This window comes from Anabrus simplex, chromosome 1 (genome assembly GCF_040414725.1).
Source record: "Anabrus simplex isolate iqAnaSimp1 chromosome 1, ASM4041472v1, whole genome shotgun sequence".
NCBI classification, from domain to species: domain Eukaryota; kingdom Metazoa; phylum Arthropoda; class Insecta; order Orthoptera; family Tettigoniidae; genus Anabrus; species Anabrus simplex.
Genome location: NC_090265.1, coordinates 456841521 through 456865281, shown reverse-complemented (window position 1 = coordinate 456865281; position 23761 = coordinate 456841521). Strand labels below are relative to the sequence as shown.

The window sequence follows — 23761 nt, the reverse complement described above, 5'->3', positions numbered from 1 at the left end:
ATATAAGTATCTAGGTGTTAATATATGGAAATATATTCATTCGGATAATCATATAAGCGGGATTGTCAATAAATGTTATATCTTCATAAGGTTATTACGAGGGTAATTAGGTTATTTTTAGCAAGAATACAAATGAGAGGACGTATACGTCACTGGTAATAACTCAGTATTAGAGCATGGTTCCATTGTATGGGATCCATCACCAGGGTTAATTGAATCGAGAACTGGAAAATTCCAAAGAATAGAAACGACTTCTTGTGCGCGATTTCTGACGAAAGAGCAGTGCTACGCAAATGTTCCAAACTTTTGGCTGGGAAGACTTGGGAACAAGAAGACAAACTGCTACTAAGCGGTATATCCAAACTGTCGATTTAGAGATGGCGTCGAATGTTGACAGCGGACGAATAATTTTGAGTAGTGTTTTTAGAAGTAGAATATGAAGATAAAGTTAGAATTCAAAAGGATAAATTGGGGCAAATATTCGTTTATAGCAAGAGGAACTCCTGGATAATTTACTGAGTGAGATATTTGATAAATTTCCAACTACCGGGCGAGTTCGCCGTGCGGTTAGGGGAGCGCAGCTATGATCTTGCATCCGGAATATAGTAAGTTCGAATCCCACTGTCGGCATCCCTGAAAATGGTTTTCCGTGGTTTCCCATTTTCATACCAGGCAAATGCTGGAACTGTACCTTAATTAAGGCCACGGCCGCTTCCTTCCCAGTCCTAGACCTTTCCTAACTCATCGTCGCCATAAGACCTATCTGTGTCGGTACGACGTAAAACAAGTAGCAAAAAAATCCAACTTCTTTGAAATTATCTAACAAAGAACTGGATAAACGACTAACGGGGAATCTGCCAGCTGGGCGACTGCCCTAAATGCAGATGGATGATGATTTATTGATTGAATGATTGATTTCATATAATCCCTATATTACTCTGTTTTGAGGACACGTTTGCTTTATAAGAGTGAAAACTGGGTGGAATTTGGGTGTCGTATCTATAACCCAGATGTAACAAACATCAAAGTAGTGATAATGATTCCTGTGCAGACATGTGGAACAAAGACTGAAGAATTTTCCAAATGGAGTATTAAAAGTTAGAAATCGAGACGTTCGATGAAGCTGTGCACACGCGGTTATGTGAGGCGAATGGAGCAGGATACGTTACCAAGGAAATTTAATGGCCACGGGCTTCGATGGCAGAAGGAAGTCTTCTTGTTCTTGTACTGTTTCCCCATAAAATACTGGCGACCATCATGCAGGACCGTTTCCTGTTTTGCCTTTCTCGTATCAGATTTGGTCGAGCCACTGTCAGAGGTTCCGCGCCCGGGGTAATCGCGAATATCAACATTATATGTCTATCCCTTCACCCCGTTTCTTCAAACGGGGTCGGGGATGAGGTGAGATACATTTATATGGCAAGATTTTACGGCCGGATGCTCTTCCTAACGCAAACTGAGTTGAGGAGCTAATGAAGATGAAATGAATGCTGGTGAATGGAAATTGGGTAAGGAGTTGGAAGGAATCGGCTGTGGCATTTGAATAGGATATGCCCCGATATTTGCCTCGAAGTGAAAATGAGAAACCACAGGAAACCATTCTCAGGACAGTCGACGGTGGTGTTCGAAAGCACGCGGCTCTCGAATGCAGAGCTCAGCGTCATAGCCGCAGCGCGTTAACACGCGCACCCACTCCGCTCGGTGATCACTCACGTTAATCTTTCCTTTCTTCTTCTTCTTCTTCTTCTTCTTCTTCTTCTTCTTCTTCTGAATATGTCTTGAGACAGGTATCAACTAGACATCCTGCATGATTCTCTGTCCTGAACATCTTGTTTCAGTTGTTCATAGCTTCTCCCTTGTTTGACATCTGTTAACATTCCAAACCTTCTTCCTCTTCCTTTTCTTCCATCTATTTTTCCCTCTATCGCTCTCTCTTTCTATCTTACCTTATAACAGGCTGTATTTGTTATTTTATAAGATGTGGCCGAACAGGCAGCTTCCGTGCGTTTTGTGAGGGTTCAGACTTCGTATGATTTCCCGGCACCACAAAGTACCTCCTCGTTGGTGACGTGGTCTACCCATGCGATTTTCAACATTCTACAATATATCTACATTTCAAAGGCGTGCAATTGATTCATTGAGGAAGATTTACGAATACATCCTTCGACATCGTAAACCCAACAATTCATGGCACGCCAACTAGTTTCAAACAGCTAGATTGTAGTTTTACTGACTGCTTAGATCATGGTCCAATTTTATGTGGAATCCGCACCATAAGAATATGGTTCTTGAGTTTAGAAACCCGTCATATATTGGCCGTGATTCGAATTGCCTTAATTAGAAACTGGAAACGGTTGGCCGTGCGTTTAGGGGGGCGCAGCTGTGAGCTTGCATCCGGGAGATAATGGGTTCGAGCCCCACTGACGGCAGCCCTGACGATGGCTTTCAGTGGCTTCCTATTTTCACACCAGGCAAATACTGGGGCTGTACCTTAATTAAGGCCACGGCCGCTTCCTTCCTACTCCTAGGAATTTCCTGTCCCATCGTCGCCATAAGACCTATCTGTGGAGATGCGACGTAAAGAAAGTAGCAAAAAAATGTTCGTTTACTCTCTATTAGAACTCATTCTTAAGGACAATATAATTCTTTTTTTACGATTACCACTGAAAATAAATCAGTCTCCTGTGACACACGAAAGCCCATAGCTTGCGATGCTGGTCGACGTTTCACAGGGGATTTCGCTTCCCCGGGAATTTAAAATTCAGCGTGGACGAACCGTGGAGGGAAAAATACGACACGCATGATATGAACTTTAGGAGTTGTATAGTATGTAAAGTAGTTGAGGTATAACTAAAAATTGTATAGGAAATTAAATTGGCAGTTGTAAAAGAAAAATAAAACATGTCAACATTTTGGGGAATCACGGGAAAATAATAGAATAATAATAATAATAATAATAATAATAATAATAATAATAATAATAATAATAATATTATTGGCTTTACGTCCTACTAACTACTTTAATGGTTTTTGGAGACGCCGAGGTGCCGGGCGAAGAAAACTCACAGTCATTTATATAATGATCTTGTCAACGTCACGTTGCACATTCATTTTGGAAGTATCCAGTAATCGGGAGATCGTGGGTTCGAGCCCCACTGTCGGCAGCCCTGAAGTTGGTTTTCCGTGGTTTCCCATTTTCACGCCAGGCAAATGCCGGGGCTGCACCTTAATTAAGGCCACGGCCGCATCCTTCCACTTCCTAGGCATTTCCCATCCCATCGTCGCCATAAAACCTATCTGTGTCGGTACGACGAAAAGCAAATAGCAATAAAAAAAAAAATTGAAAAGAAGCATTTCGGAAGTTTAATGAGCTTCCTTGGTGACAAAATTGCTGGAACGCTCCTACAACCTCACCCTTTGGGCTCAACGTGGATACGCGACTCACTAGTTTTAGTACACCACAAGTTTCTGGTACGACGCTGTAACGCTTTGTAAAGTCAAGTGGTCATCTTACTTCCTCAGCGGAACAGTCTTACAAAAACGAATAAATCAAAATATAATTCCCCCGATCCTTACTCCGCCACACTTCGTTAAGCACGGTTAGTACAAGCCCTGCATGCGCTGTTCCTGATTTAGGCCTACTTAAAGATATCTGGTAAAACACCAGTCTCCCGGAAGTTGAAGGAAGATTTCAAACGTTCGTTTGCTACTTCAGGAATTTGGCAACTCATGGTGCTTAAGGAAGGAAATTATCCGTGATGGTACGAGAGGCACTGTCATGGTTTTCTATGCAGTGTAAGGGAACCATTGCTGTCACATTCTGCAAGTAATTAAGAACTACATCCTTGTTTTAAAACTGATAAGCAAATGATAGAACAACTTTCCACTTCCTGTTTATTACTTACTTCCTTCTTTGGAAACCGAGGCGATAAAAGCCTACCTGATAAAGACAGTGGCTGTACATTTACTAGAAATAGAGTATTCACAGTAATACTATATTCTACTAGCTGTAGTACCCGGCGTTGCCCGGATAGTTTCTGAATGTTTACCTTTAAGATTTGATGCTTGTTTGTTGATGATGCTTGTTGTTTAAAGGGGCCTAACATCGAAGGTCATCGGCCCCCCTTTAAGATTTGCATTACCGGTTAGTTATGTGTGAAGTGCATTTTATAGAATTTATTATGTAGTTTTAGAATTATTTAGTTGTGTGTGATTTCAAGTTTTAGATTATTTAATCTTCGAGTAAAACTTTCTCCATATGGAAGCTCGAATCGACTGGGAAGTATTTGATCCTGTCAAAAATTAATAAGTGAGAACTATATGTATTTAGCCGTCGCACTATAGATACGATGTACAGGATTTCAACTGCCAATGAGACTGTCCCAATCTCGCCCCCACACTCCTGAGAGATAAAACATCTGGATTGTCACCATTCATCTCAGTGACCCCGAAAAATGTGGATTCGACACTATTTTCCATTATTTTTATATCTCACTTCCCACTCACCCCCATCCCAAAGGGGGCTGAACATGAACTTTAAAAAAATTGGAGTGTCACTATTCATTTCAGTGACCACGAGAACTATGGATTCCATACTATTCTAGATTATTTTTATACCTTACCCCTCGCCCCCTGCGCGTAAGGGCGCTAGGGGTATCTTATCCCCACGCGGTTTGTTTCCTGATACTACAGTAAGTCATAAGTGTACCAAATTTGGTTGAAATCGCTCCAGTAGTTTAGGAGGAGATGTAATACATACACACATGCAAACAAACAATGACATATATATATATATATTATTTTTATACTTCACCCCCTTTCCATCCCCGCCCAAAGGAGTCCTATGAGTGTCTTACACAACAGTATATTTTTTCCAGATAGTAAGTCTTATGTGTACCAGTTTTGTTTGGCAGCTATGCCCAAACGTACATGCATAATCTCGCTGCTCTAGAATCCTGAAGCTGACGTTACCATGGTTACGGCAGTTCATATTTTTTTTTATCCGATTCCTAGAGCAGGGGAAGGCCTAGTGTGGTGCCAATATCTCCATAACGGTCGGTTTTAGGGCCTTAAAACATGGTTTTCGGGCCCATAGGGCTTACCGAGTTTTGTTCTTCTCATCAAGGGGCTTAAAATGAGCTTTGTCTCGTCCTTGTACGACAAATGTGATATTTCACCTATATTAGCCCTTTTTTTTAAATATCTCTTCCCGTCGCCACCCCCCTCGAATTGTTTTGAAAATAAAATGCAGTCCATGTTATTCACTGGCAATGTAGCTTTCTATAGGTGAAGTAATTTTTAAAATCTGTTCAGTAGTTTTTGAGTCTGTCCGTTACAAACAAATATACAAATTTTTCCTCTTTATAATATGAGTATAGACAAAAATAAGTAATACAATTAGGATGTTTGACAGTAATATACAAAGATAAAACACGGTACAAAGAATACTGTTATTGATTATACGTCCCAATAACTATTGTTATCGTTTTCGGAGAGGTCGAGTTGCCGGAATTTTGTCCCGCAGGAGTTTTTTAACGTACCAGTAAATCTTCCGACACGAGGCTATATTATTTCAGCACCTTCAAATACCACCGAACTAAGCCAGGATCCAACCTACCAAGTTCAGAAGGCCGAGCTAGTCAGTACATCAAAACTCGGTACAGACTCAGGCCGCGTGACCCAGGCTAGGGTAAATTACACTTCTGAGGGCCAGGAGATAAATCTAAGGTTGGAATGCAGCCTATTATAGAGCTGTTGTATAGTAATTTGCGCAAGTGATGCTTGGAAACACGATTGTCGATTCTTTGCTGTCCGTACTCGGACTCGCTGTGCGTGAGGACTCGATTACGCGTGAATTCACGCACCCGTGAGCCACAACAAGCCGAGTGGTAAACTGGGTGCTGAATGAATACGTTAGAGCATTAGAATACTAGATGCTCAAATGAATCCGTATCTTAACAAATTCCAGGCAATATAGACGATGATGATGCTTGTTGTTTTAAGGGGCCTAACATCGAAGGTCATCGGCCCGCAATATAGACGGAAGAAATATACCACGTAACTGGCCTAATATCGTTAGAGACCAATATAATTATGTCATGCATGATACGTGATATATTACAGTATTTTAGGAGCGCTCTAAATACATCACTTTCTAACCACATCCTCACAAAATATATACACATGTAAAAGAAATTAAAAATACAGGTGGAAAGGATTTGCTGTTGAAACTGCATAATTATGCTAAGCACGTAATTTAGTGTCCGTACCGGCTTCATCCAGGTCAGCTTACAATCAGCTGAAATGCGTTACGGAAGAAGAAGACCTGTTACGGGGTTTGCAGAAATCCATTGTGAACTCCAGCCATGTTGCTCAACACTCTTTCCTTGATTACCGGTACTACCAGCTACAGAGAAATTATTGCGATTCAGTTCTTCAGAACTTAATTTAATGTAAGAGAAAAGACGAATTCCAACTTCACAGTAGGCCACAGGTGGTGGGGAAAAACGCGGCAGAGCGGTACGTCTGGACAAATAAAAGGACCTCATGAAGGAAAATCTCTTAATTATTTACTATGTCTTGTCTTTTTCTCTTTTGTTTCTCCTTAATCAAAATTAGATAACAATGGTGGGTGATCGATCACTCTGAATAACAAACTGAATAAGATTTGTACCCTTGATAAAAAAAAAAAAAAGGTCGAGTGCTCTCAGGGCCTCACTAATAACCAGGGAAAACTGAGTTTCCATTTTCCAAGGCCTACGCACCTTCAAATACCACTATAACCACCGTTGAACACTCGCTGCCGTTTTATTTTCAAGGAAAGGCAAACCAACGCAATGGAAAACCAACGCAATAAATGGAAGGGATGAAACAACAGGAGCTAAGCTCGTACTACAATACAGGCCAAGAACAAAAGAGATCAACAAATAAGTATAGCAAATGGGCCAACACAAAAGAGAAAGGAATGCTGAAACCATCCAAGTGATCCCATGACTTTACCTAATGGATTACGAGACCTAAAGAAACAGAGGGTAACCCCCTTCTACTACGTGACTAAAAGGAAAGACTCTAACAGCCAAAAATGGAAAGAAACGATTAAATTTAGAAATCCTAGGGACAAGAAACAATAATACGAAAAGAGGAACGGGGGCCCACACCCATGCTTCCTTTTAAGACGTTACACCCATTTGGATTGCTACATTCACTGGTTTGAAAACTAGAAAACCTGCATGATACCAAAATAATTACGTTAACAAATTCCCACATTAAAACTGCAAAAGGTTATGACACTCCCCTAACCTTTAAATTCTAATATGCTGAAGAATAATTACCTTCGTCGGCCACTGGAAAATTTTAGAGTTAAATGTTTAGGATGTAGAAACCTACCTTACTAGGTGACCCAGCGCGCCAGCTGGCTTCAGCGAGGTCCGAACCTCAGCCGATGATCCAAGAGTCAAGACAATATTCAGAAGGCATTAGCAAGTCCCTTTTACAATGAAAAATGAAATGGCGTATGGCTTTTAGTGCTGGGAGTGTGCGAAGACAAGTTCGGCTCACCAGGTGCAGGTCTTTTGAACTGACACCCGTAGGTGACCTGCGTGTCGTGATTAGGATGAAGTAATGATGAAGGCGACACATACACCCAGCCCCAGTGCCAGCAAAATTAACCAATTATGGTTAAAATTCCCGACCCTGTCGGGAATTGAACCCGGGACCCCAGTGACCAAAGACCAGCACGCTAACCATTTAGCTATGGAGCTGGACCGTTTCAAAATGACAGACTGGCATATCATTGTCTGTGGAGAAAAGCAGTAGGGACAACCTTTAGCAGTGACTTAACAGAAGGTGCCAACCCCTGATCATGACATTTCTCCCTAAAAGTTCCAACATACTGCAGGTAGCAACCTCAAACAATTAAGCGATACCTATAGGTAGGTGTCAGAATGCATACTTGGATAGAGTCCAGCATATCGCCACTAGATGACACGAAAGCCAGATGTTTAAAGCGCTGCCTAACTCTAGGGAGAGGCCCTCTTCAAGTTGCAATAATAATAATAATAATAATAATAATAATAATAATAATAATAATAATAATAATAATAATAATAATAATAATAATAATAATAATAATAATAATAATAATAATAATAATATCCGCCTCTGTGGTGTAGTGGTTAGTGTGATTAGCTGCCACCCCCGGAGGTCCGGGTTCGATTCCCGGCTCTGCCACGAAATTTGAAAAGTGGTATGAGGGCTGGAACGGGGTCCACTCAGCCTCGGGAGGTCAACTGAGTAGAGGTGGGTTCGATTCCCACCTCAGCCATCCTGGAAGTGGTTTTCCGTGGTTTCCCACTTCTCCTCCAGGCGAATGCCGGGATGGTACCTAACTTAAGGCCACGGCCGCTTCCTGCCCTCTTCCTTGTCTATCCCTTCCAATCTTTCCATCCCCCCGCAAGGCCCCTGTTCAGCATAGCAGGTGAGGCCGCCTGGGCGAGGTACTGGTCATTCTCCCCAGTTGTATCTCCCGACCCGATGTCTGAAGCTCTAGGACACTGCCCTTGAGGCGGTAGAGGTGCGATCCCTCGCTAAGTCCGAGGGAAAAGCCGACCCTGGAGGGTAAACAGATTAAGATAGATAATAATAATAATAATAATAATAATAATAATAATAATAATAATAATAATAATAATAATAATAATAATAATAATGTCCGACTCGTTGGCTGAACGGTCAGCGTACTGGCCTTCGGTTCAGAGGGTCCCGGGTTCGATTCCCGGCTGGGTCGGGGATTTTAACCTTAATTGGTTAATTCCAATGGCACGGGGGCTGGGTGTATGTGTTGTCTTCATCATCATTTCATCCTCATCACGACGCGCAGGTCGCCTATGGGAGTCAACTCGAAAGACCTGCACCTGGCGAGCCGAACATGTCTTCAGACACTCCCGGCACCAAAACCCTATTGGTGAAAAATATCTAATTCCCTCCATGGGAATTTAGAATTTTTCACTGACCATTCTCAATTTTTTTTTTTTTTTTTTTTTTTTTTTTTTGCGGTATCTCATTTCATCTCTTGAAAAATGCTAGGAAAGTCCTCTTTCAAACTCGCCTTCCTCTCGTTCACAGCTCGAAAATCATTCATCTCATCCACTTCGTTTTCATTGGTTCCTCTGATGAGATTGGCATCAGGAAGGATATTCGACTTTAAAACACTCTCACTTTGAAGTTTGCTTCATCTCATCGAAGCCCGAGCAAAATAAATGAGGATAAAGAGTAAATATAACGTATACAACTCGTATGGTGCTAATGATCACATCCGGTACGGCAAGTACTGTAACAGTTCTTTTTATTATCATCCCATCATTTCATAGCTACACGTTCCGTTTACACGTAATTCTACGAACGACTCAGAGTTGATGGTGACACACGTTTTCACGGACTCGATACTGCACTCGAATAGTACCGATTTCCAGGCACAGGACTCTAGTCTACTCTAGTACCTCTTGATTGTGGCTGGTTGTGACCATCGACAAACATCTTCGATGTGAGAAACACATTTAAACTCTCCGGGAGCAAAGCGCTGATAATTTCACACTGCCGGGCTGAGTGGCTCAGACGGTTAAGGCGCTGGCCTTCTAACCCCAACTTGGCAGGTTTGATCCTGGCTCAGTCCGGTGGTATTTGAAGGTGCTCAAATACGACAGCCCCGTGTCGGTAGATTCACTGGCACGTAAAAGAACTCCTGCGGGACTAAATTCCGGCACCTCGGCGTCCCCGAAGACCTTAAAAAGTAGTTAGTGGGACGTAAAGCAAATAACATTATTATTATTATTATCATCATTATTATTATTATTATTATTTCACTATTGAAAAGGTCTGAAGAGACTAAACATCTTTAACATTAGCAATCGATGAAATTAAATTATAGTTTCCTTCTGGGAACTTAATTTTTCATGTCTCGATATGACGGGTTCGTGCCTGTTAGGCGGAAATTTAAGTGTGATTGGCTGTGATCCTGTCACGAGATGGTTTACACCAGCCTGCTTCTGGCGGTCAATCACGAGTGTACGTCTCTTCAGTGTCGGAATTCGTGATCGCCTGGAGACGACATAGGTACCGAATAAAGTGTTGTATTTTGTAGAGCAGTTTCCACCCTACGAATATGAAGTGTTCATGAGAGTGATGCTGATTATTGCTTTACGAGATCTAACATCCTACCTAGGGCATCGGACCATTCGTGAGAGTAATAATTTCGTGTGGCTATTTCTAGCCGAGTGCAGCCCTTGTAAGGCAGACCCTCCGATGAGGGTGGGCGGCATCTGCCATGTGTAGGTAACTGCGTGTTATTGTGGTGGAGGATAGTGTTATGTGTGGTGTGTGATTTGCAGGGATGTTGGGGACAGCACAAACACCCAGCCCCCGGGCCGTTGGAATTAACCAATGAAGGTTAAAATCCCCGACCCGGCCGGGAATCGAACCCGGGACCCTCTGAACCGAAGGCCAGTACGTTATTCGTGAGAGTGAGAGATAGAAAATGTCACCCATTTGACTGATATTACACTTTTGCTTTGTACACTAATTACACTAGATTCGAGTGTCCTGTTGACTCTTTCCTTTTGTCTAAGGACGAATTTCACAGATTCTTTTCAGTTCCATTAATTCCCTCTGTTTTATTAAAACTCCTAAATTTCACGACAGTACTAGACATTTAGATGTGACAGTATTCTATATTATGTTACCTTAAAATTTATGGAAGCTTATTGGTGAAAACCGATTTCCCTGGTGAAGCTTCTCCCAGGTGTGGATCTTGCGTATTAAATAAAATATTGATATTGTGAATAATTTACTGTTCTTATATACCGTGCAGAGTGTAACAATACAGGCTGACCAAACTTTCACGACACATTCCTCACACGAAGAAGAAGGACACGAGCCCGGAAGCGTTTTATTACAATGTTAGAACTCATTTTACGCATTTATATATACTACATTACTCGTGAAGTCCGACTCGTTGGCTGAATGGTCAGCGTACTGGCCTTCGGTTCAGAGGGTCCCGGGTTCGATTACCGGTCGGGTCGGGGATTTTAACCTTAATTGGTTAATTCCAATGGTCCGGGGGCTGGGTGTTTGTGCCGTCTCCAACATCCCTGCAACTCACACACCACACATAACAGTATCCTCCATCACAATAACACGCAGTTACCTACACATGGCAGATGCCGCCCACCCTCATCGGAGGGTCTGCCGTACAAGGGCTGCACTCGGCTAGAAAAAGCCATACGAATTATTTATATTACTCGTGGGAAAGCCGGGATGAGTCGCTCAGACGGTTCAGGCGCTGGCCTTCTGACCCCAACTTGGCAGGTTCGATTTTAGCTCAGTCCGGTGGTATTCCAACATGTTCAAATACGTCAGTTTCGTGTCGGCAGATTTACTGGCACGTAAAATAACTCCTAAGGGACTAAATTTCGGCACCTCGGCGTCTCCGAAAACCGCAAAAGTATTTAGTGGGAGCTAAAGCCAAAGAAATTATTATTATTATTATTATTATTATTATTATTATTATTATTATTATTATTATTATTATTATTATTATTATTATTATTATTATTACACACAAGAACAGAACGCGCTAGCATACTATATGAAACTGTTTCTTACATTCGATCCCAGATGCGGTGATATACCGTTACGGTGGATTGATGCAAGTATCAATCCTAACAGAGGGCATGTGAGCATTTCACACAAGAAATATTTTCTTGTGTCCACCTCTGTGGTGTAGTGGTTAGCGTGATTAGCTGCCACCCCCGGAGGTCCGGGTTCGATTCTCGGCTCTGCCACGAAATTTGAAAAGTGGTACGAGGGCTGGAACGGGGTCCACTCAGCCTCGGGAGGTCAACTGAGTAGAGGTGGGTTCGATTCCCACCTCAGCCATCCTGGAAGTGGTTTTCCGTGGTTTCCCACTTCTCCTCCAGGCAAATGCCGGGATGGTACCTAACTTCAGTCCACGGCCGCTTCCTTCCCTCTTCCTTGCCTGTCCCATCCAATCGCCCCATCCCTCCACAAGGCCCCTGTTCAGCATAGCAGGTGAGGCCGCCAGGGCGAGGTACTGGTCATTCTCCCCAGTTGTATCCCCCATTCCAAAGTCTGAAACTCCAGGACACTGCCCTTGAGGCGGTAGAGGTGGGATCCCTCGTTTAGTCCGAGGGAAAAACCGACCCTGGAGATTAAGAAGAAGAATATTTTCTTGTGGTATGCTGGTACCTTCTGTTCTTGGGTGTTTTCCATGATAAATGCACTATTCAAAGTTGTATACATGAAAATTAAGTGCTTCGGGATCCATGTTAATATAATTCATTTTCCTCTACTACGTGTGAGGAATGTGGCCTGAGAATTTGACGTCACCTTATTGTTGCACTCTAAATAGTTGTTTTTTTTTTTTTTTTTTTTTTTTTTTTTTTTTTTTTTTTTTTTTTTTTTTTTTGAAACAGAGGTGTACCAAGAGTGGTTCGGCTTGGGTACACCAATCTTGAGACCGACAGCGAAACTGGGCAGGACTATCAGATCGACAAGATCATCGTTCATCCAAAGTTCAAGAACAATGCCAACTACTACGACATCGCTCTTCTGAAACTGAAGGGCAAAGTGAAGTTCTCGATGGATCTACCCGGCGTGTCTCTACACCAGGCAAGAAGATCCCAACACAAGCCTGGTAGTCACTGGCTGGGGCGATACGTCAGGCAGCGGTAAGATGGCTTCCACTATTCATTTGATTCGTTAATCCATAAAAGTTCGGTATTCTGTTAAGATTAACCCTTAACATATATATACCCGATATATGCATAAGTTTTTGTGGTAAAGAAAACACTTAATTTTCAAGGGAAATCAATTTTTTGTTTATTCAATATATTGGCCATCGGCTTCTACACACTTCGCCCATCTTTCAGGTAAATTCTGAATATCATGCCAGAAAAACTGCTTGTCTTTTGCGGCAAACCATTCCTCGAGTCATTTTCCAACTTCCTCGAAATTGCTCAAGTGCTGCTCTGCAAGCGCGTGCCCCATTGATATGAAGAGGTGATAGTCAAATGGCGCTAGGTCGGGGCAGTACGGCGGGTGTGGAAGGATGTCGTATCCAAGCGATTTCAAAGTGTTTTGCACTGGTTTTGCTGTGTGAGACAGTGCATTCTCGTGTAACAAAATCACTTTCCCGTGTCTTTTGACCCATTCCGGTCGTCATTCGATTAATGCATGATTTAAATGAATCATTTGCTGGCGATAGCGTTGTGCATTAACGGTTTCGCCGGGGTTCAAGAGTCTTCGCACTACTGTGGTCCACCAGAGCGCGCCCTGTCTTTCACATTGAAATCACCCCGTTTTAATGTTCGAAACTCTGTCTCACATTGTTCTAATCGATGAAACGTGTTCACCATATGTTTCTACCAGCAAACGATGACTTTCACTAGCTTTTTCCTTTTGATTTAATAAGAAAAGCAATGCGTACCGCAAATGTTCTTTTCAGGCACAAACGTTGACATGATCACTGAACGATACATCACAGACGCTAGTGTTTGGCGGACTCAACTTGTGTGTGTTAGTAAGTTAATCTCAGGCGAATAAACTGAAGTATGTGTCAAATTCATACGCTGCGTACTGTTCGCTGGTGCCATCTCTTAGCGAAACCGCAGAAGACTTATGCATACACCGGTAGTTTAACTTTTATACACTGACTGACAGAGCAAATGCAACACCAAGAAGGAGTGGTCAGAACTTTATGCCAATTGCAGGGTAGACTGACGTCACTGAGGTATGCTCATGATGTGAAATGCGCCGCTGTGCTGCGCACGTAACGAACGATAAATGGGACACGGCGTTGGCGAATGGCCCACTTCGTACCGTGATTTCTCAGCCGACAGTCATTGTAGAACGTGTTGTCGTGTGCCACAGGACACGTGTATAGCTAAGAATGCCAGGCCGCCGTCAACGGAGGCATTTCCAGCAGACAGACGACTTTACGAGGGGTATGGTGATCGGGCTGAGAAGGGCAGGTTGGTCTCTTCGTCAAATCGCAGCCGATACCCATAGGGATGTGTCCACGGTGCAGCGCCTGTGGCGAAGATGGTTGGCGCAGGGACATGTGGCACGTGCGAGGGGTCCAGGCGCAGCCCGAGTGACGTCAGCACGCGAGGATCGGCGCATCCGCCGCCAAGCGGTGGCAGCCCCGCACGCCACGTCAACCGCCATTCTTCAGCATGTGCAAGACACCCTGGCTGTTCCAATATCGACCAGAACAATTTCCCGTCCCGTCGATTGGTTGAAGGAGGCCTGCACTCCCGGCGTCCGCTCAGAAGACTACCATTGACTCCACAGCATAGACGTGCACGCCTGGCATGGTGCCGGGCTAGAGCGACGTGGATGAGGGAATGGCGGAACGTCGTGTTCTCCGATGAGTCACGCTTCTGTTCTGTCAGTGATAGTCACCGCAGACCAGTGTGGCGTCGGCGTGGAGAAAGGTCAAATCCGGCAGTAACTGTGGAGCGCCCTACCGCTAGACAACGCGGCATCATGGTTTGGGGCGCTATTGCGTATGATTCCACGTCACCTCTAGTGCGTATTCAAGGCACGTTAAATGCCCACCGCTACGTGCAGCATGTGCTGCGGCCGGTGGCACTCCCGTACCTTGAGGGGCTGCCCAATGCTCTGTTTCAGCAGGATAATGCCCGCCCACACACTGCTCGCATCTCCCAACAGGCTCTACGAGGTGTACAGATGCTTCCGTGGCCAGCGTACTCTCCGGATCTCTCACCAATCGAACACGTGTAGGATCTCATTGGACGCCGTTTGCAAACTCTGCCCCAGCCTCGTACGGACGACCAACTGTGGCAAATGGTTGACAGAGAATGGAGAACCATCCCTCAGGACACCATCCGTACTCTTATTGACTCTGTACCTCGACGTGTTTCTGCGTGCATCGCCGCTCGCGGTGGTCCTACATCCTACTGAGTCGATGCCGTGCGCATTGTGTAACCTGCATATCAGTTTGAAATAAACATCAATTATTCGTCCGTGCCGTCTCTGTTTTTTTCCCAACTTTCATCCCTTTCGAACCACTCCTCCTTGGTGTAGCATTTGCTCTGTCAGTCAGTGTATATCCAATTACTTGATCAAAAATGCTTTTAGTTTGTTTAGCAGATTGGCAAGGACATCTATTAACGGAGGGAAAATGAACATTTCGTATGTCCCTAGAGCCTGGGCTGCTACCCTGGCAGATGGCTTTTATTTTATTTTTTATTTTTAAAATTTTTTTTTGCTAGTTGCTTTACGTCGCACCGACACAGATAGGTCTTATGGCGACGCGATGCGACAGGGAAGGACTAGGAGTGGGAAGGAAGCGGCCGTGTCCTTAATTAAGGTACAGCCCCAGCATTTGCCTGGTGTGAAAATGGGAAACCACGGATAACCATTTTCAGGGCTGGCGACAGTGGGGTTCGAACCTACTATCCCCCGAATACTGGATACTGGCCGCAGTTAAGCGACTGCAGCTATCGAGCTCGGTACCTCGGTACAGATGGCTTTCAGGCACTGGAGTATCGCGTGGCCACAGCCACGACCCCTTAAGATATGTTCACATTCATTACCACATTCGCTGCATTTCATATGAAACGGTTCATATCAGACATGACTCTGAATAAATCTCTTCCCAGGGCGTGATAGGTGAGTTACATACACTAACTTCTTACCAAGGCGGCCGTGCATCATATCTCGGCCAATACACACAGGAGCATTGAAATTAAAAATCACGTACTAGTTGTTTGTGTTCCCAAGGTGACGATCACAATATCAGTAGCAACGGAAAACTCCAAGCTTACTAGCTTTCTTTTGAACACGTTTCTAGTTGTCACACCAGCTAAGGCGATTCAGCGACGCTATTCCTTCACTATCGATTTGGCAAGAAACATTAGTCCTATTGAAAATGCTCTTTGATAAAAACAATCACCACAACCGTTATATCTTCTTCTCTTTCCTCATGCCTGTTGATATCGTGATCATAACCACAAAGCAAAACAAAGCCATCTCCATATAGGCCATGAAAGCTCTTGGAGAAGTAGAAGGTATTTATCTCGGTGATTATCCTTATACCCGGTTACCTTTGGCCCAGGAATTAACCTGCTACTCATTTCTGGTGTAGGTTTGGTTAATCTCGGGGTCATATGCCACTTACCAAGTGGAAATGTCGTTTCTTAACGTTTTTGACTTCTTGCCGGGGATTTGAACCGTTGTCCTTCCGAGTGAACCGAACACGCCTTTACCACCTCAGCTAGGCAGCCCTTTGAACATAGCCACGGGACCCTCAATTTTACGCGGAATCCGAACCACAAGAAAGTGACTTTACATTTTAAAACCCCCACTTGCTTTGACCGGCATCGAACAGCAGCCTCCTTGGTGTGAAGCCATTGACCATGCCACTAGTTTCTAATATCTTTCCCCAACACAGATGTGTGAAAATTGTTAGACTCATGGCCAATTTTAATTGTATTTTCGCTGCTTCGTCGATAGCCTCTTCTCTTTCCGGTAGACTATTTTCTTTTGATGAAATTTCTAAATGTACTTCTAACAACTTGCCAACTTGTCATCTTTCCCTAGACGTGGTTATCATCTGACCAATATTCAAGCAATTACTTTTCATTTCTCCAAAGTATTCTTTGATTTGTATGCATGTGGCATCCATCTTTCTGCGTGTATTGTGTTGCATTTTCTGTCTCTATATTTCAGGATGAAGTGTTAATATGCAAGTTATGTGTATTTATTTTTATTTTCCACTCAGTCAATATTAGTAGTGGCCGTCAGCTGACCGTAACTAGATGACCCTATGAATTGATTAGTTGATTACTTGATTACTATGGCGAGGATTTTGGTACCTTTCACTTTCATTCTTTCTTTCTTTCATTATTTATTTATTTATTTATTTATTTATTTATTTATTTATTTATTTATTTATTTATTTATTTATTTATTTATTTATTCTTTCTTCTTAGGTTGAAAACTTGTTTCAAAAGAAAATGAACTAAGCAATGGATCTTTCTTGAGCTTATTTTTTTCTACTTCGTTTTCACTCCGTATATTCATCCCATGAGTAAGTCGACTCAGTCGACTCAGATAACAAGAATAAAATATCAGATTTCTGTGTTACAATTTCCTCACCTTCAATTGTGACTCTACTTTTAATATTAATTTTAATTTACTTAATTACAATGCTCAGAGTAAAGAATCTTGTCCTTTCTCTGTATTTGATCGTGATCATCTTCAGAACCTCGAAGAGCTTGTTCGGTCAAACGCGTGGGCTTGCTTTTTAACATTCCGTCTTCAAAGATCTGTCGTATGGTCAGTATTTCTTTGCATGTTTCAACATTTCTTGGAAAAACAATTATCTTCCCTCAATTCAGCTTCCAATTGGCTTCCCATTCTTTTGTAAATAATTACTATAATTTATTTACATATTGTATATAAGACTTCAAACTAATGGTGCAGTAGTTGTCACAGTTGTCAGCAACTGCCTTCTATATAAATGCATCCATACTCTTAGTTTAACATCCACCGTGGATCTTCCCCCTTAAATTAGATAAAAGCAGCAGTGCACCCTACACTACCCAGTAATAATTTCCTGTAGGTACTTCTATGTCTTTTGCGACCCGGAACAGATAATTTAAAGATGACAATAATCTCACACACTCCAGACTTTTGTTACTAGTTCTTTCGTTTATTATAGGTATTTCTCCGAGTGCTCAGATGATGAAGGCGAACCTGGAGCTGGTACCACTTGCTGCGTGTTCCAGAGAATACAAGGCTGACTCCAGAACACCTAGAGGAGTAGACCCAGCCATGTTGTGTGCCGGTAGCTCTCAGATGATCGACACTTGTACGGTAAGTGGCTAGTTGTTTCGATTTGATAGAAGAATGATCCACCTCTGGCTCTGCATTTGTCTCTCGGCACAGGCCAGAGTTAAATGTTTTCACTGAAGTCTCCATCTCATTTATAACTGTGATAATAAGAAAGTTACTGAGGTACGAGCGATGCTGAGTAATGATATTCAGAGCTTGACTAATGTATCTAGCTGTTGTGAGTAGCGGCGATTAGGGGAGGCCATGGGGAGCAGTCCCGCCTACTTCTTGGAGAAAAAATAAATTTTAATTCCATTTAAAAGTTCTTTTAAAAGTTTCGACAGACTGAAGAACCTAAGAGTTATTTAAAAAATCGCCTGAAACTAGAAATTATATTTTTTTAAAGCAATTTGTACATCCCTATTGTTTTTTCAGCTAGTTCCTTCCTTAAATTTCTTTAATTGTTAAGACATTGTTTTGCTATTTTGCTGTACGTCGCAATGATACAGATAGGTCTTATGGCGACGATGAGAGAGGAAAGGGCTAGGACTGGGAAGGAAGTGGTCGTGGCCTTAATTAAGGTACAGCTGGTGTGAAAATGGGAAACCACGGAAAACCATCTTCAGGGCTGCCGACAGTGGGGTTGGAGCCCACTATCTCCCAGATGCAAGCTCACAGCTGCGCGCGCCTAACCGCACGGTCAACTCACCCGGTAATTGTTAAAACAAATACTCAGCGGAAATACTCACAAAAAGTAGTTCGTTGCGGCTAACCGATTCGTACAGCGCCGCAACGTGTAGAACATGCTGCGACGAAAGAGAGCAGGGGTATATTTTTTGCCAAAGTCATGGACACGTATGATTCACCCTCTTGTCGCGCGCATTCATCATTCTGGCAGTCTCACTCAGTGATTACAGTATGTCTGTGTAGTTCTATCTAGTATGTTACTTTCTTAGAGTGTAGTCGTCCGGCTCTATGGCTGAATGGTTAGCGTGCTGGCCTTTGGTCACAGGGGTCCCGGGTGCGATTCCCGGCAGGATCAGGAATTTTAACCATCATTGGTTAATTTCGCTGGGACGGGGCTGGGTGTATATTTCGTCTTCATCATCATCATCATCATCACCACGACGCGCAAGTTGCCTACCGGCGTCAACTCAAAAGACCTGCACCTGGCGAGCCGAACATGTCCTCGGACACTCCCGGCACTAAAAGCCATACGCCATTCCATTCCAGTGTGTAGTCAAATAATAAATAACATTTGTATAATCATGTCCAACTTCTATTTAATTGTAATACATGTGTAATTATTGTCCCTTTGGTGAAGGTTTTATTGTATAGTACTCTTATTACCGCACTAAAGGTGGTAGACTCAACCTTTATGTCTCTATCGAGATCTCTCAGAGAGCATAAAAAATCATTTTGTAGCTATTTTACATTTTTTATACCCTCCCGGTTACTATATATTTTTGCCCCCCCCCCCCCCCCCGCACTCCTAACTCCCAATCGCCGCTACTGGCTGTGGTGATAGGGGTTAATCATAGAATCTGTCGTATCTGGCTTAGTAAAGATAGCCATGGAAAATTACCGCGTTCCTTATCTTGCCTAGCACGCCTGTTTATGGATCCACCATCTGTATTTGCCCGGTGTACTTATACAATAGTTGTATACCTGATGGTGAGATGGCAGTCCCGCTCTTCAAAGCCAAAATTAACGGTCGAGAGGATTTGGTACGCTGACCACGTGACATCTTGTAATCTGCAGACCTTCGGACAGAACAGCGGTTGATGGAACGCCAAACCCAATCAGCACCGTTGTGCTATATGTTTTTTTATAAGTGTACACAGTAAACTTTGGCGGTGCTATAATGAGATGTAAAATCCTTAGCATGAACTGTATGTCAACAGCATCACGCAGAGTTGGATGGCGTGATTATAGTCTATTAAGATTCAAAAGGGGCAGGTCACTATGCGCGAGTAGACTAGGATTTCTGGAAATCTTGTGGGATTCCTTCATAATTAGATCAGCGTAGATCGGGTGTCATTATACCAATTAGCAGTGGAAGCCAATGGATTGGAGTAGATGTGATTGCGCCAGATATGATGCGCACTGTGGTATTAAGCTGAGTGGCAACAAGCCTCGTATGATGACTGTTCAACCAAACAGGTGCACAATACTTAGCACTTGAATACACCAAACCCAAGGCTGAAGATTCCCAGGTAGTTTGGAGAGTTCTCTTTGTGCTAACTTCAGGAGGTGTTGTTTGAAGGATAGTGCACGGTCTAAGATGACGCCAAGATATTTTGGGCTCCAATTATGACGAGGAATTTTGCAACTAATATTGAGTTGCACGTTCGCTAAACGAGGTAGAGTTTATCCACGAATTCCCCTACACGTGTCTCCTGGATGGTGCTAACTGAGCAACAGCGAAAACAGGCACCCAGACTATCCACAGGCAGTGTTGCCAACTTATATTTTCAAGATCCGCTAAATACTACTAAAAATCCGCTAAAATTCCGCCAAGAAATCCGATCTCAAATAATGAGCAATAAAAATGAGCAATAATAATAATAAATAATAAAAGTGAATATCTGCACTCACCTAATCTGTGAGTTTCACTGCCTGCGAGCCGGCCTTTTACTGCCGGATGCAAACTAGGTAAATTCCCTACCTCAAGGGCCACACACAGAACAGGCCAGTTCATTAAACGGTCTTCCTTCATAGCATGAATATAAATGCTGCTCTCTCACAGTTTCATTATCTGTCGTCATTCGTCAACTAAGATATAAGTAGCTATTCCGCACGCATTACAAATTTATGATACCATGATCTCATAACATCAAATCCAAATAACATGTTTTTCTCATGTGACTGCTAGCTCCTGACCAGAAATACGGAATAGTTCGGAGACAGACTGGAGTACAAATTTTTTAAAAAAGTAAAATTGATCAAACACTAAATTCCACTATAATAAATCTAGAATTCCGCCAAGAGATCAGCTGTCCGCTAAATGATATATTTCTCCGCCGACAGTCTACTTATTCCGCCAAATTTAGCGGAAAATCTGCTAAGTTGGCAACACTGTCCACAGGATCTCCTGACAATCACATATCGACTAAATAATAGAAACAGTTCTTCTCATAACTCATTAACGAGAAACATTGTAGATAATAAATGGTTATTCAATATAACGTGGTTGTTACTCTATACAACTGACCACGATGTATTCACAACGACAGCTAACCTCCCACTGAGCGTGCGAGTCAACAGAGCGCCATCTTAGAGTATGCGTGTGACGTCACATATTTAGCACAAATTTTGCCTTACTCTGAAGCGCTTTTTCATGAAAACTACCTTTCAGATTTTCATTTCTTTTCTTGCAACAGGTAGCCTCTTCTTTTATCCGTCAATTTAGACGTTAAACATAATCGTAAGTTAAATATTCTCGGGGACATACGCGTTCCACCCAAACACTACAAGCGTCTTAAAATGGTTTCTATCCATTTGCCCGTTGTCGAGGAACTTAAGTCTACGTTAAAATTGATATGGGTCCAAAAACACTTTATTTTTATGTTAGAACTCAGTTTCTACAACATTCAATAATGCATTTATCATGGGAAATACCCAGGAACAGAACGTACCAGCATAACACACGTAACTCTTTCTTACATGAAATGTACATCAAAATGCCCTCCGTTAGCATCACCCAGTCATCGCGTCGCATTGAATCCCGGATGCGCACATGTATCTCAGGCCAGGAGATGTGGTAAGATGATTTGTAATGAGATGGGTGTGCCCGTGCCTATAATAGGAACTGTCCCAGTATTCGCCTTAATGCAGGAGAATGGAATACCACGGAAAACCAATCTCAGGACAGCCGAAGTTGGGCACCAGCTCCTCTCCGTCTCCCGAACCACCAGCCGTGGCCGCTTGTTTGCCAACCACCGACCTAGTTGATATCTAGGCCTACACCTACCAAAGCAAGATTTCATTCCCCCCCCCCCCCCTTGAAGGGGACGGTGGGTCTCCTAGATGGTGACGCCGCCTCTCAGGCCAGGAGATTTGTATCGGAGGAGATGAGCGGATAAGGCGAGAGCGGCATTCGCCTTAATCAAGATAATGGAAAACCAAGGAAATCCATTCTCAGGACAGCCGACGGTGGGGATCGGCCCTATCCGTCTCCCGCATACAGAGGCGTAGAACCACGGTATAGCCGTGACCACCCCTTATCCGCTCGGGTGGCCGGTCGGAGTGCAGAGCTGTCGGACGACGGACCAGCCGTGGCTATATACGGGCCGAGATCCACTCTGCATCCGCCGACCTTGATATATCCGGAGAGAATGGAAATTTATTGTTGAAGAGAACAAAGTAATTACTGTATGAGTAAAACATGATGTATGGTTACATTTAAGAGATGTTAAGGTCACATGTGTCGTTATGGAGAAGAAAGACTCACGTTATTCCCTCTCAAAGAGTGAAAAGTATTGAAAGGTGAAAGCTACCGGAATTTAGAGACGAGAGGAATTTAGAAAGTAACAGAGAGAACCGTGGTAAGTAGGTAGTCACCTCTCTATCATATCTGTATATGTGTAACATGAAATGAATTGAAAGCGTTTTATTCCTATTTTAAACAAACATGCTTCATTCGTGTGTACCAAGAGATTGGAAAGTTGCATGTGTGATATTATAAAATCAAACAATGATCATCATTATCATCGTATTCTTCTTTTTCTTATTCTTCTTCTTCTCAAGACGCTATCTTGTCACTGCGACCATTCTTCTCTTCTTCCTGATGTTCTTCTAAGTCTTGGTAATTCTCAGATCCAGTCATGTAGGCCTGCATCTCTTTCTCTGTAACCTTCTTTCAAGATCTTCCCTTACTTTTCATCCTTAGAATGTTGCCTTTAATGTTTCTTAGGAATATGTGCCCAAAAATCTATTCTTTTCCTTCTTTTAAAGGTGACTATCAAAATTCCATTTTTTTTCTTTATTTTCAGCAAGATCTTGTTAACCCTCTACACATCCCCATTTTCATAGCTTCTAAACTTTCTTTGTTTTTCTTAAGAATTCAAAGAAACAGTTTTTGAAATAGAATTGATACAAAAGCTTAAAGAAGAAAATATGTAAGTGATATGTGATTTCTTTTTACAGGGAGATTCCGGAGGTCCCTTGCAGTTAATGGAAGATCCAAATGGTCATGTTTATTCCGTGGTAGGTGTAACGAATTTTGGACCCTCTCCTTGTGGAGGCAAGAAGCCGGGAGTGTACAGCCGAGTAGCCAGTTACTTGCCGTGGATTGAGAACATCGTCTGGAAGTGAAAAATATTTATACGTTTCACCAAGAGTGAAAATATGGCAGCTATCTCCAGTATTACCAGTAAAGATATTATCATACATCATAGCATTAACATTCGCCATGGCAGGCAAAATATACTGTACAGAAATGTGGAAATAGGTTCAAAAATGGGATTAGTAATTAAGGAGGCTTATTTGATTTCTTCTACCCATTATAGAAGAGGGAATGCCAAAACCTGCTAAGTCAACAGTCCCAGTGACAGTTGGAATCGTGTTCATAATGCCCAGAGCCGGGCTGAGTGGTTCATATGTTTGAGGCGCTGGCCTTCTGATCCCAACTTCGCAGGTTCAATTATGGATCAGTCCAATGGTATTTGAAGGTGAATCAAAGATCACTCAATACTGATCTGCATTTAGGGCAGTGGCCCAGGTGGCAGATTCCCTATCTGTTGTTTTCTAGACTTTTATTAAAAGATTTCAAAGAAATTGGAAATTTATTGAACATCTCCCTTGGTAAGTTATTCCAATCCCTAACACCCCTTCCTATAAATGAATATTTGCCCCCATTTGTCCTCTTGAATTCTAACTTTAT

At 42.7% G+C, this 23761-nt stretch overlaps 1 protein-coding gene across 1 annotated transcript in view; it reads left to right on the top strand.

The window, feature by feature from the left end:
* Window positions 1–23412, top strand: part of LOC136867302 (serine protease snake) — a 79645-nt gene extending 56233 nt beyond the window's left edge. Inside the window, 4 exon segments of the mRNA XM_067144457.2 lie at window positions 12489–12647; window positions 12649–12743; window positions 17765–17919; window positions 23026–23412. Of these exon segments, the coding sequence (XP_067000558.2) occupies window positions 12489–12647; window positions 12649–12743; window positions 17765–17919; window positions 23026–23193 (577 nt within the window). The 3' untranslated portion in view covers window positions 23194–23412.
* The last annotated feature ends 349 nt before the right edge of the window (window positions 23413–23761 follow it).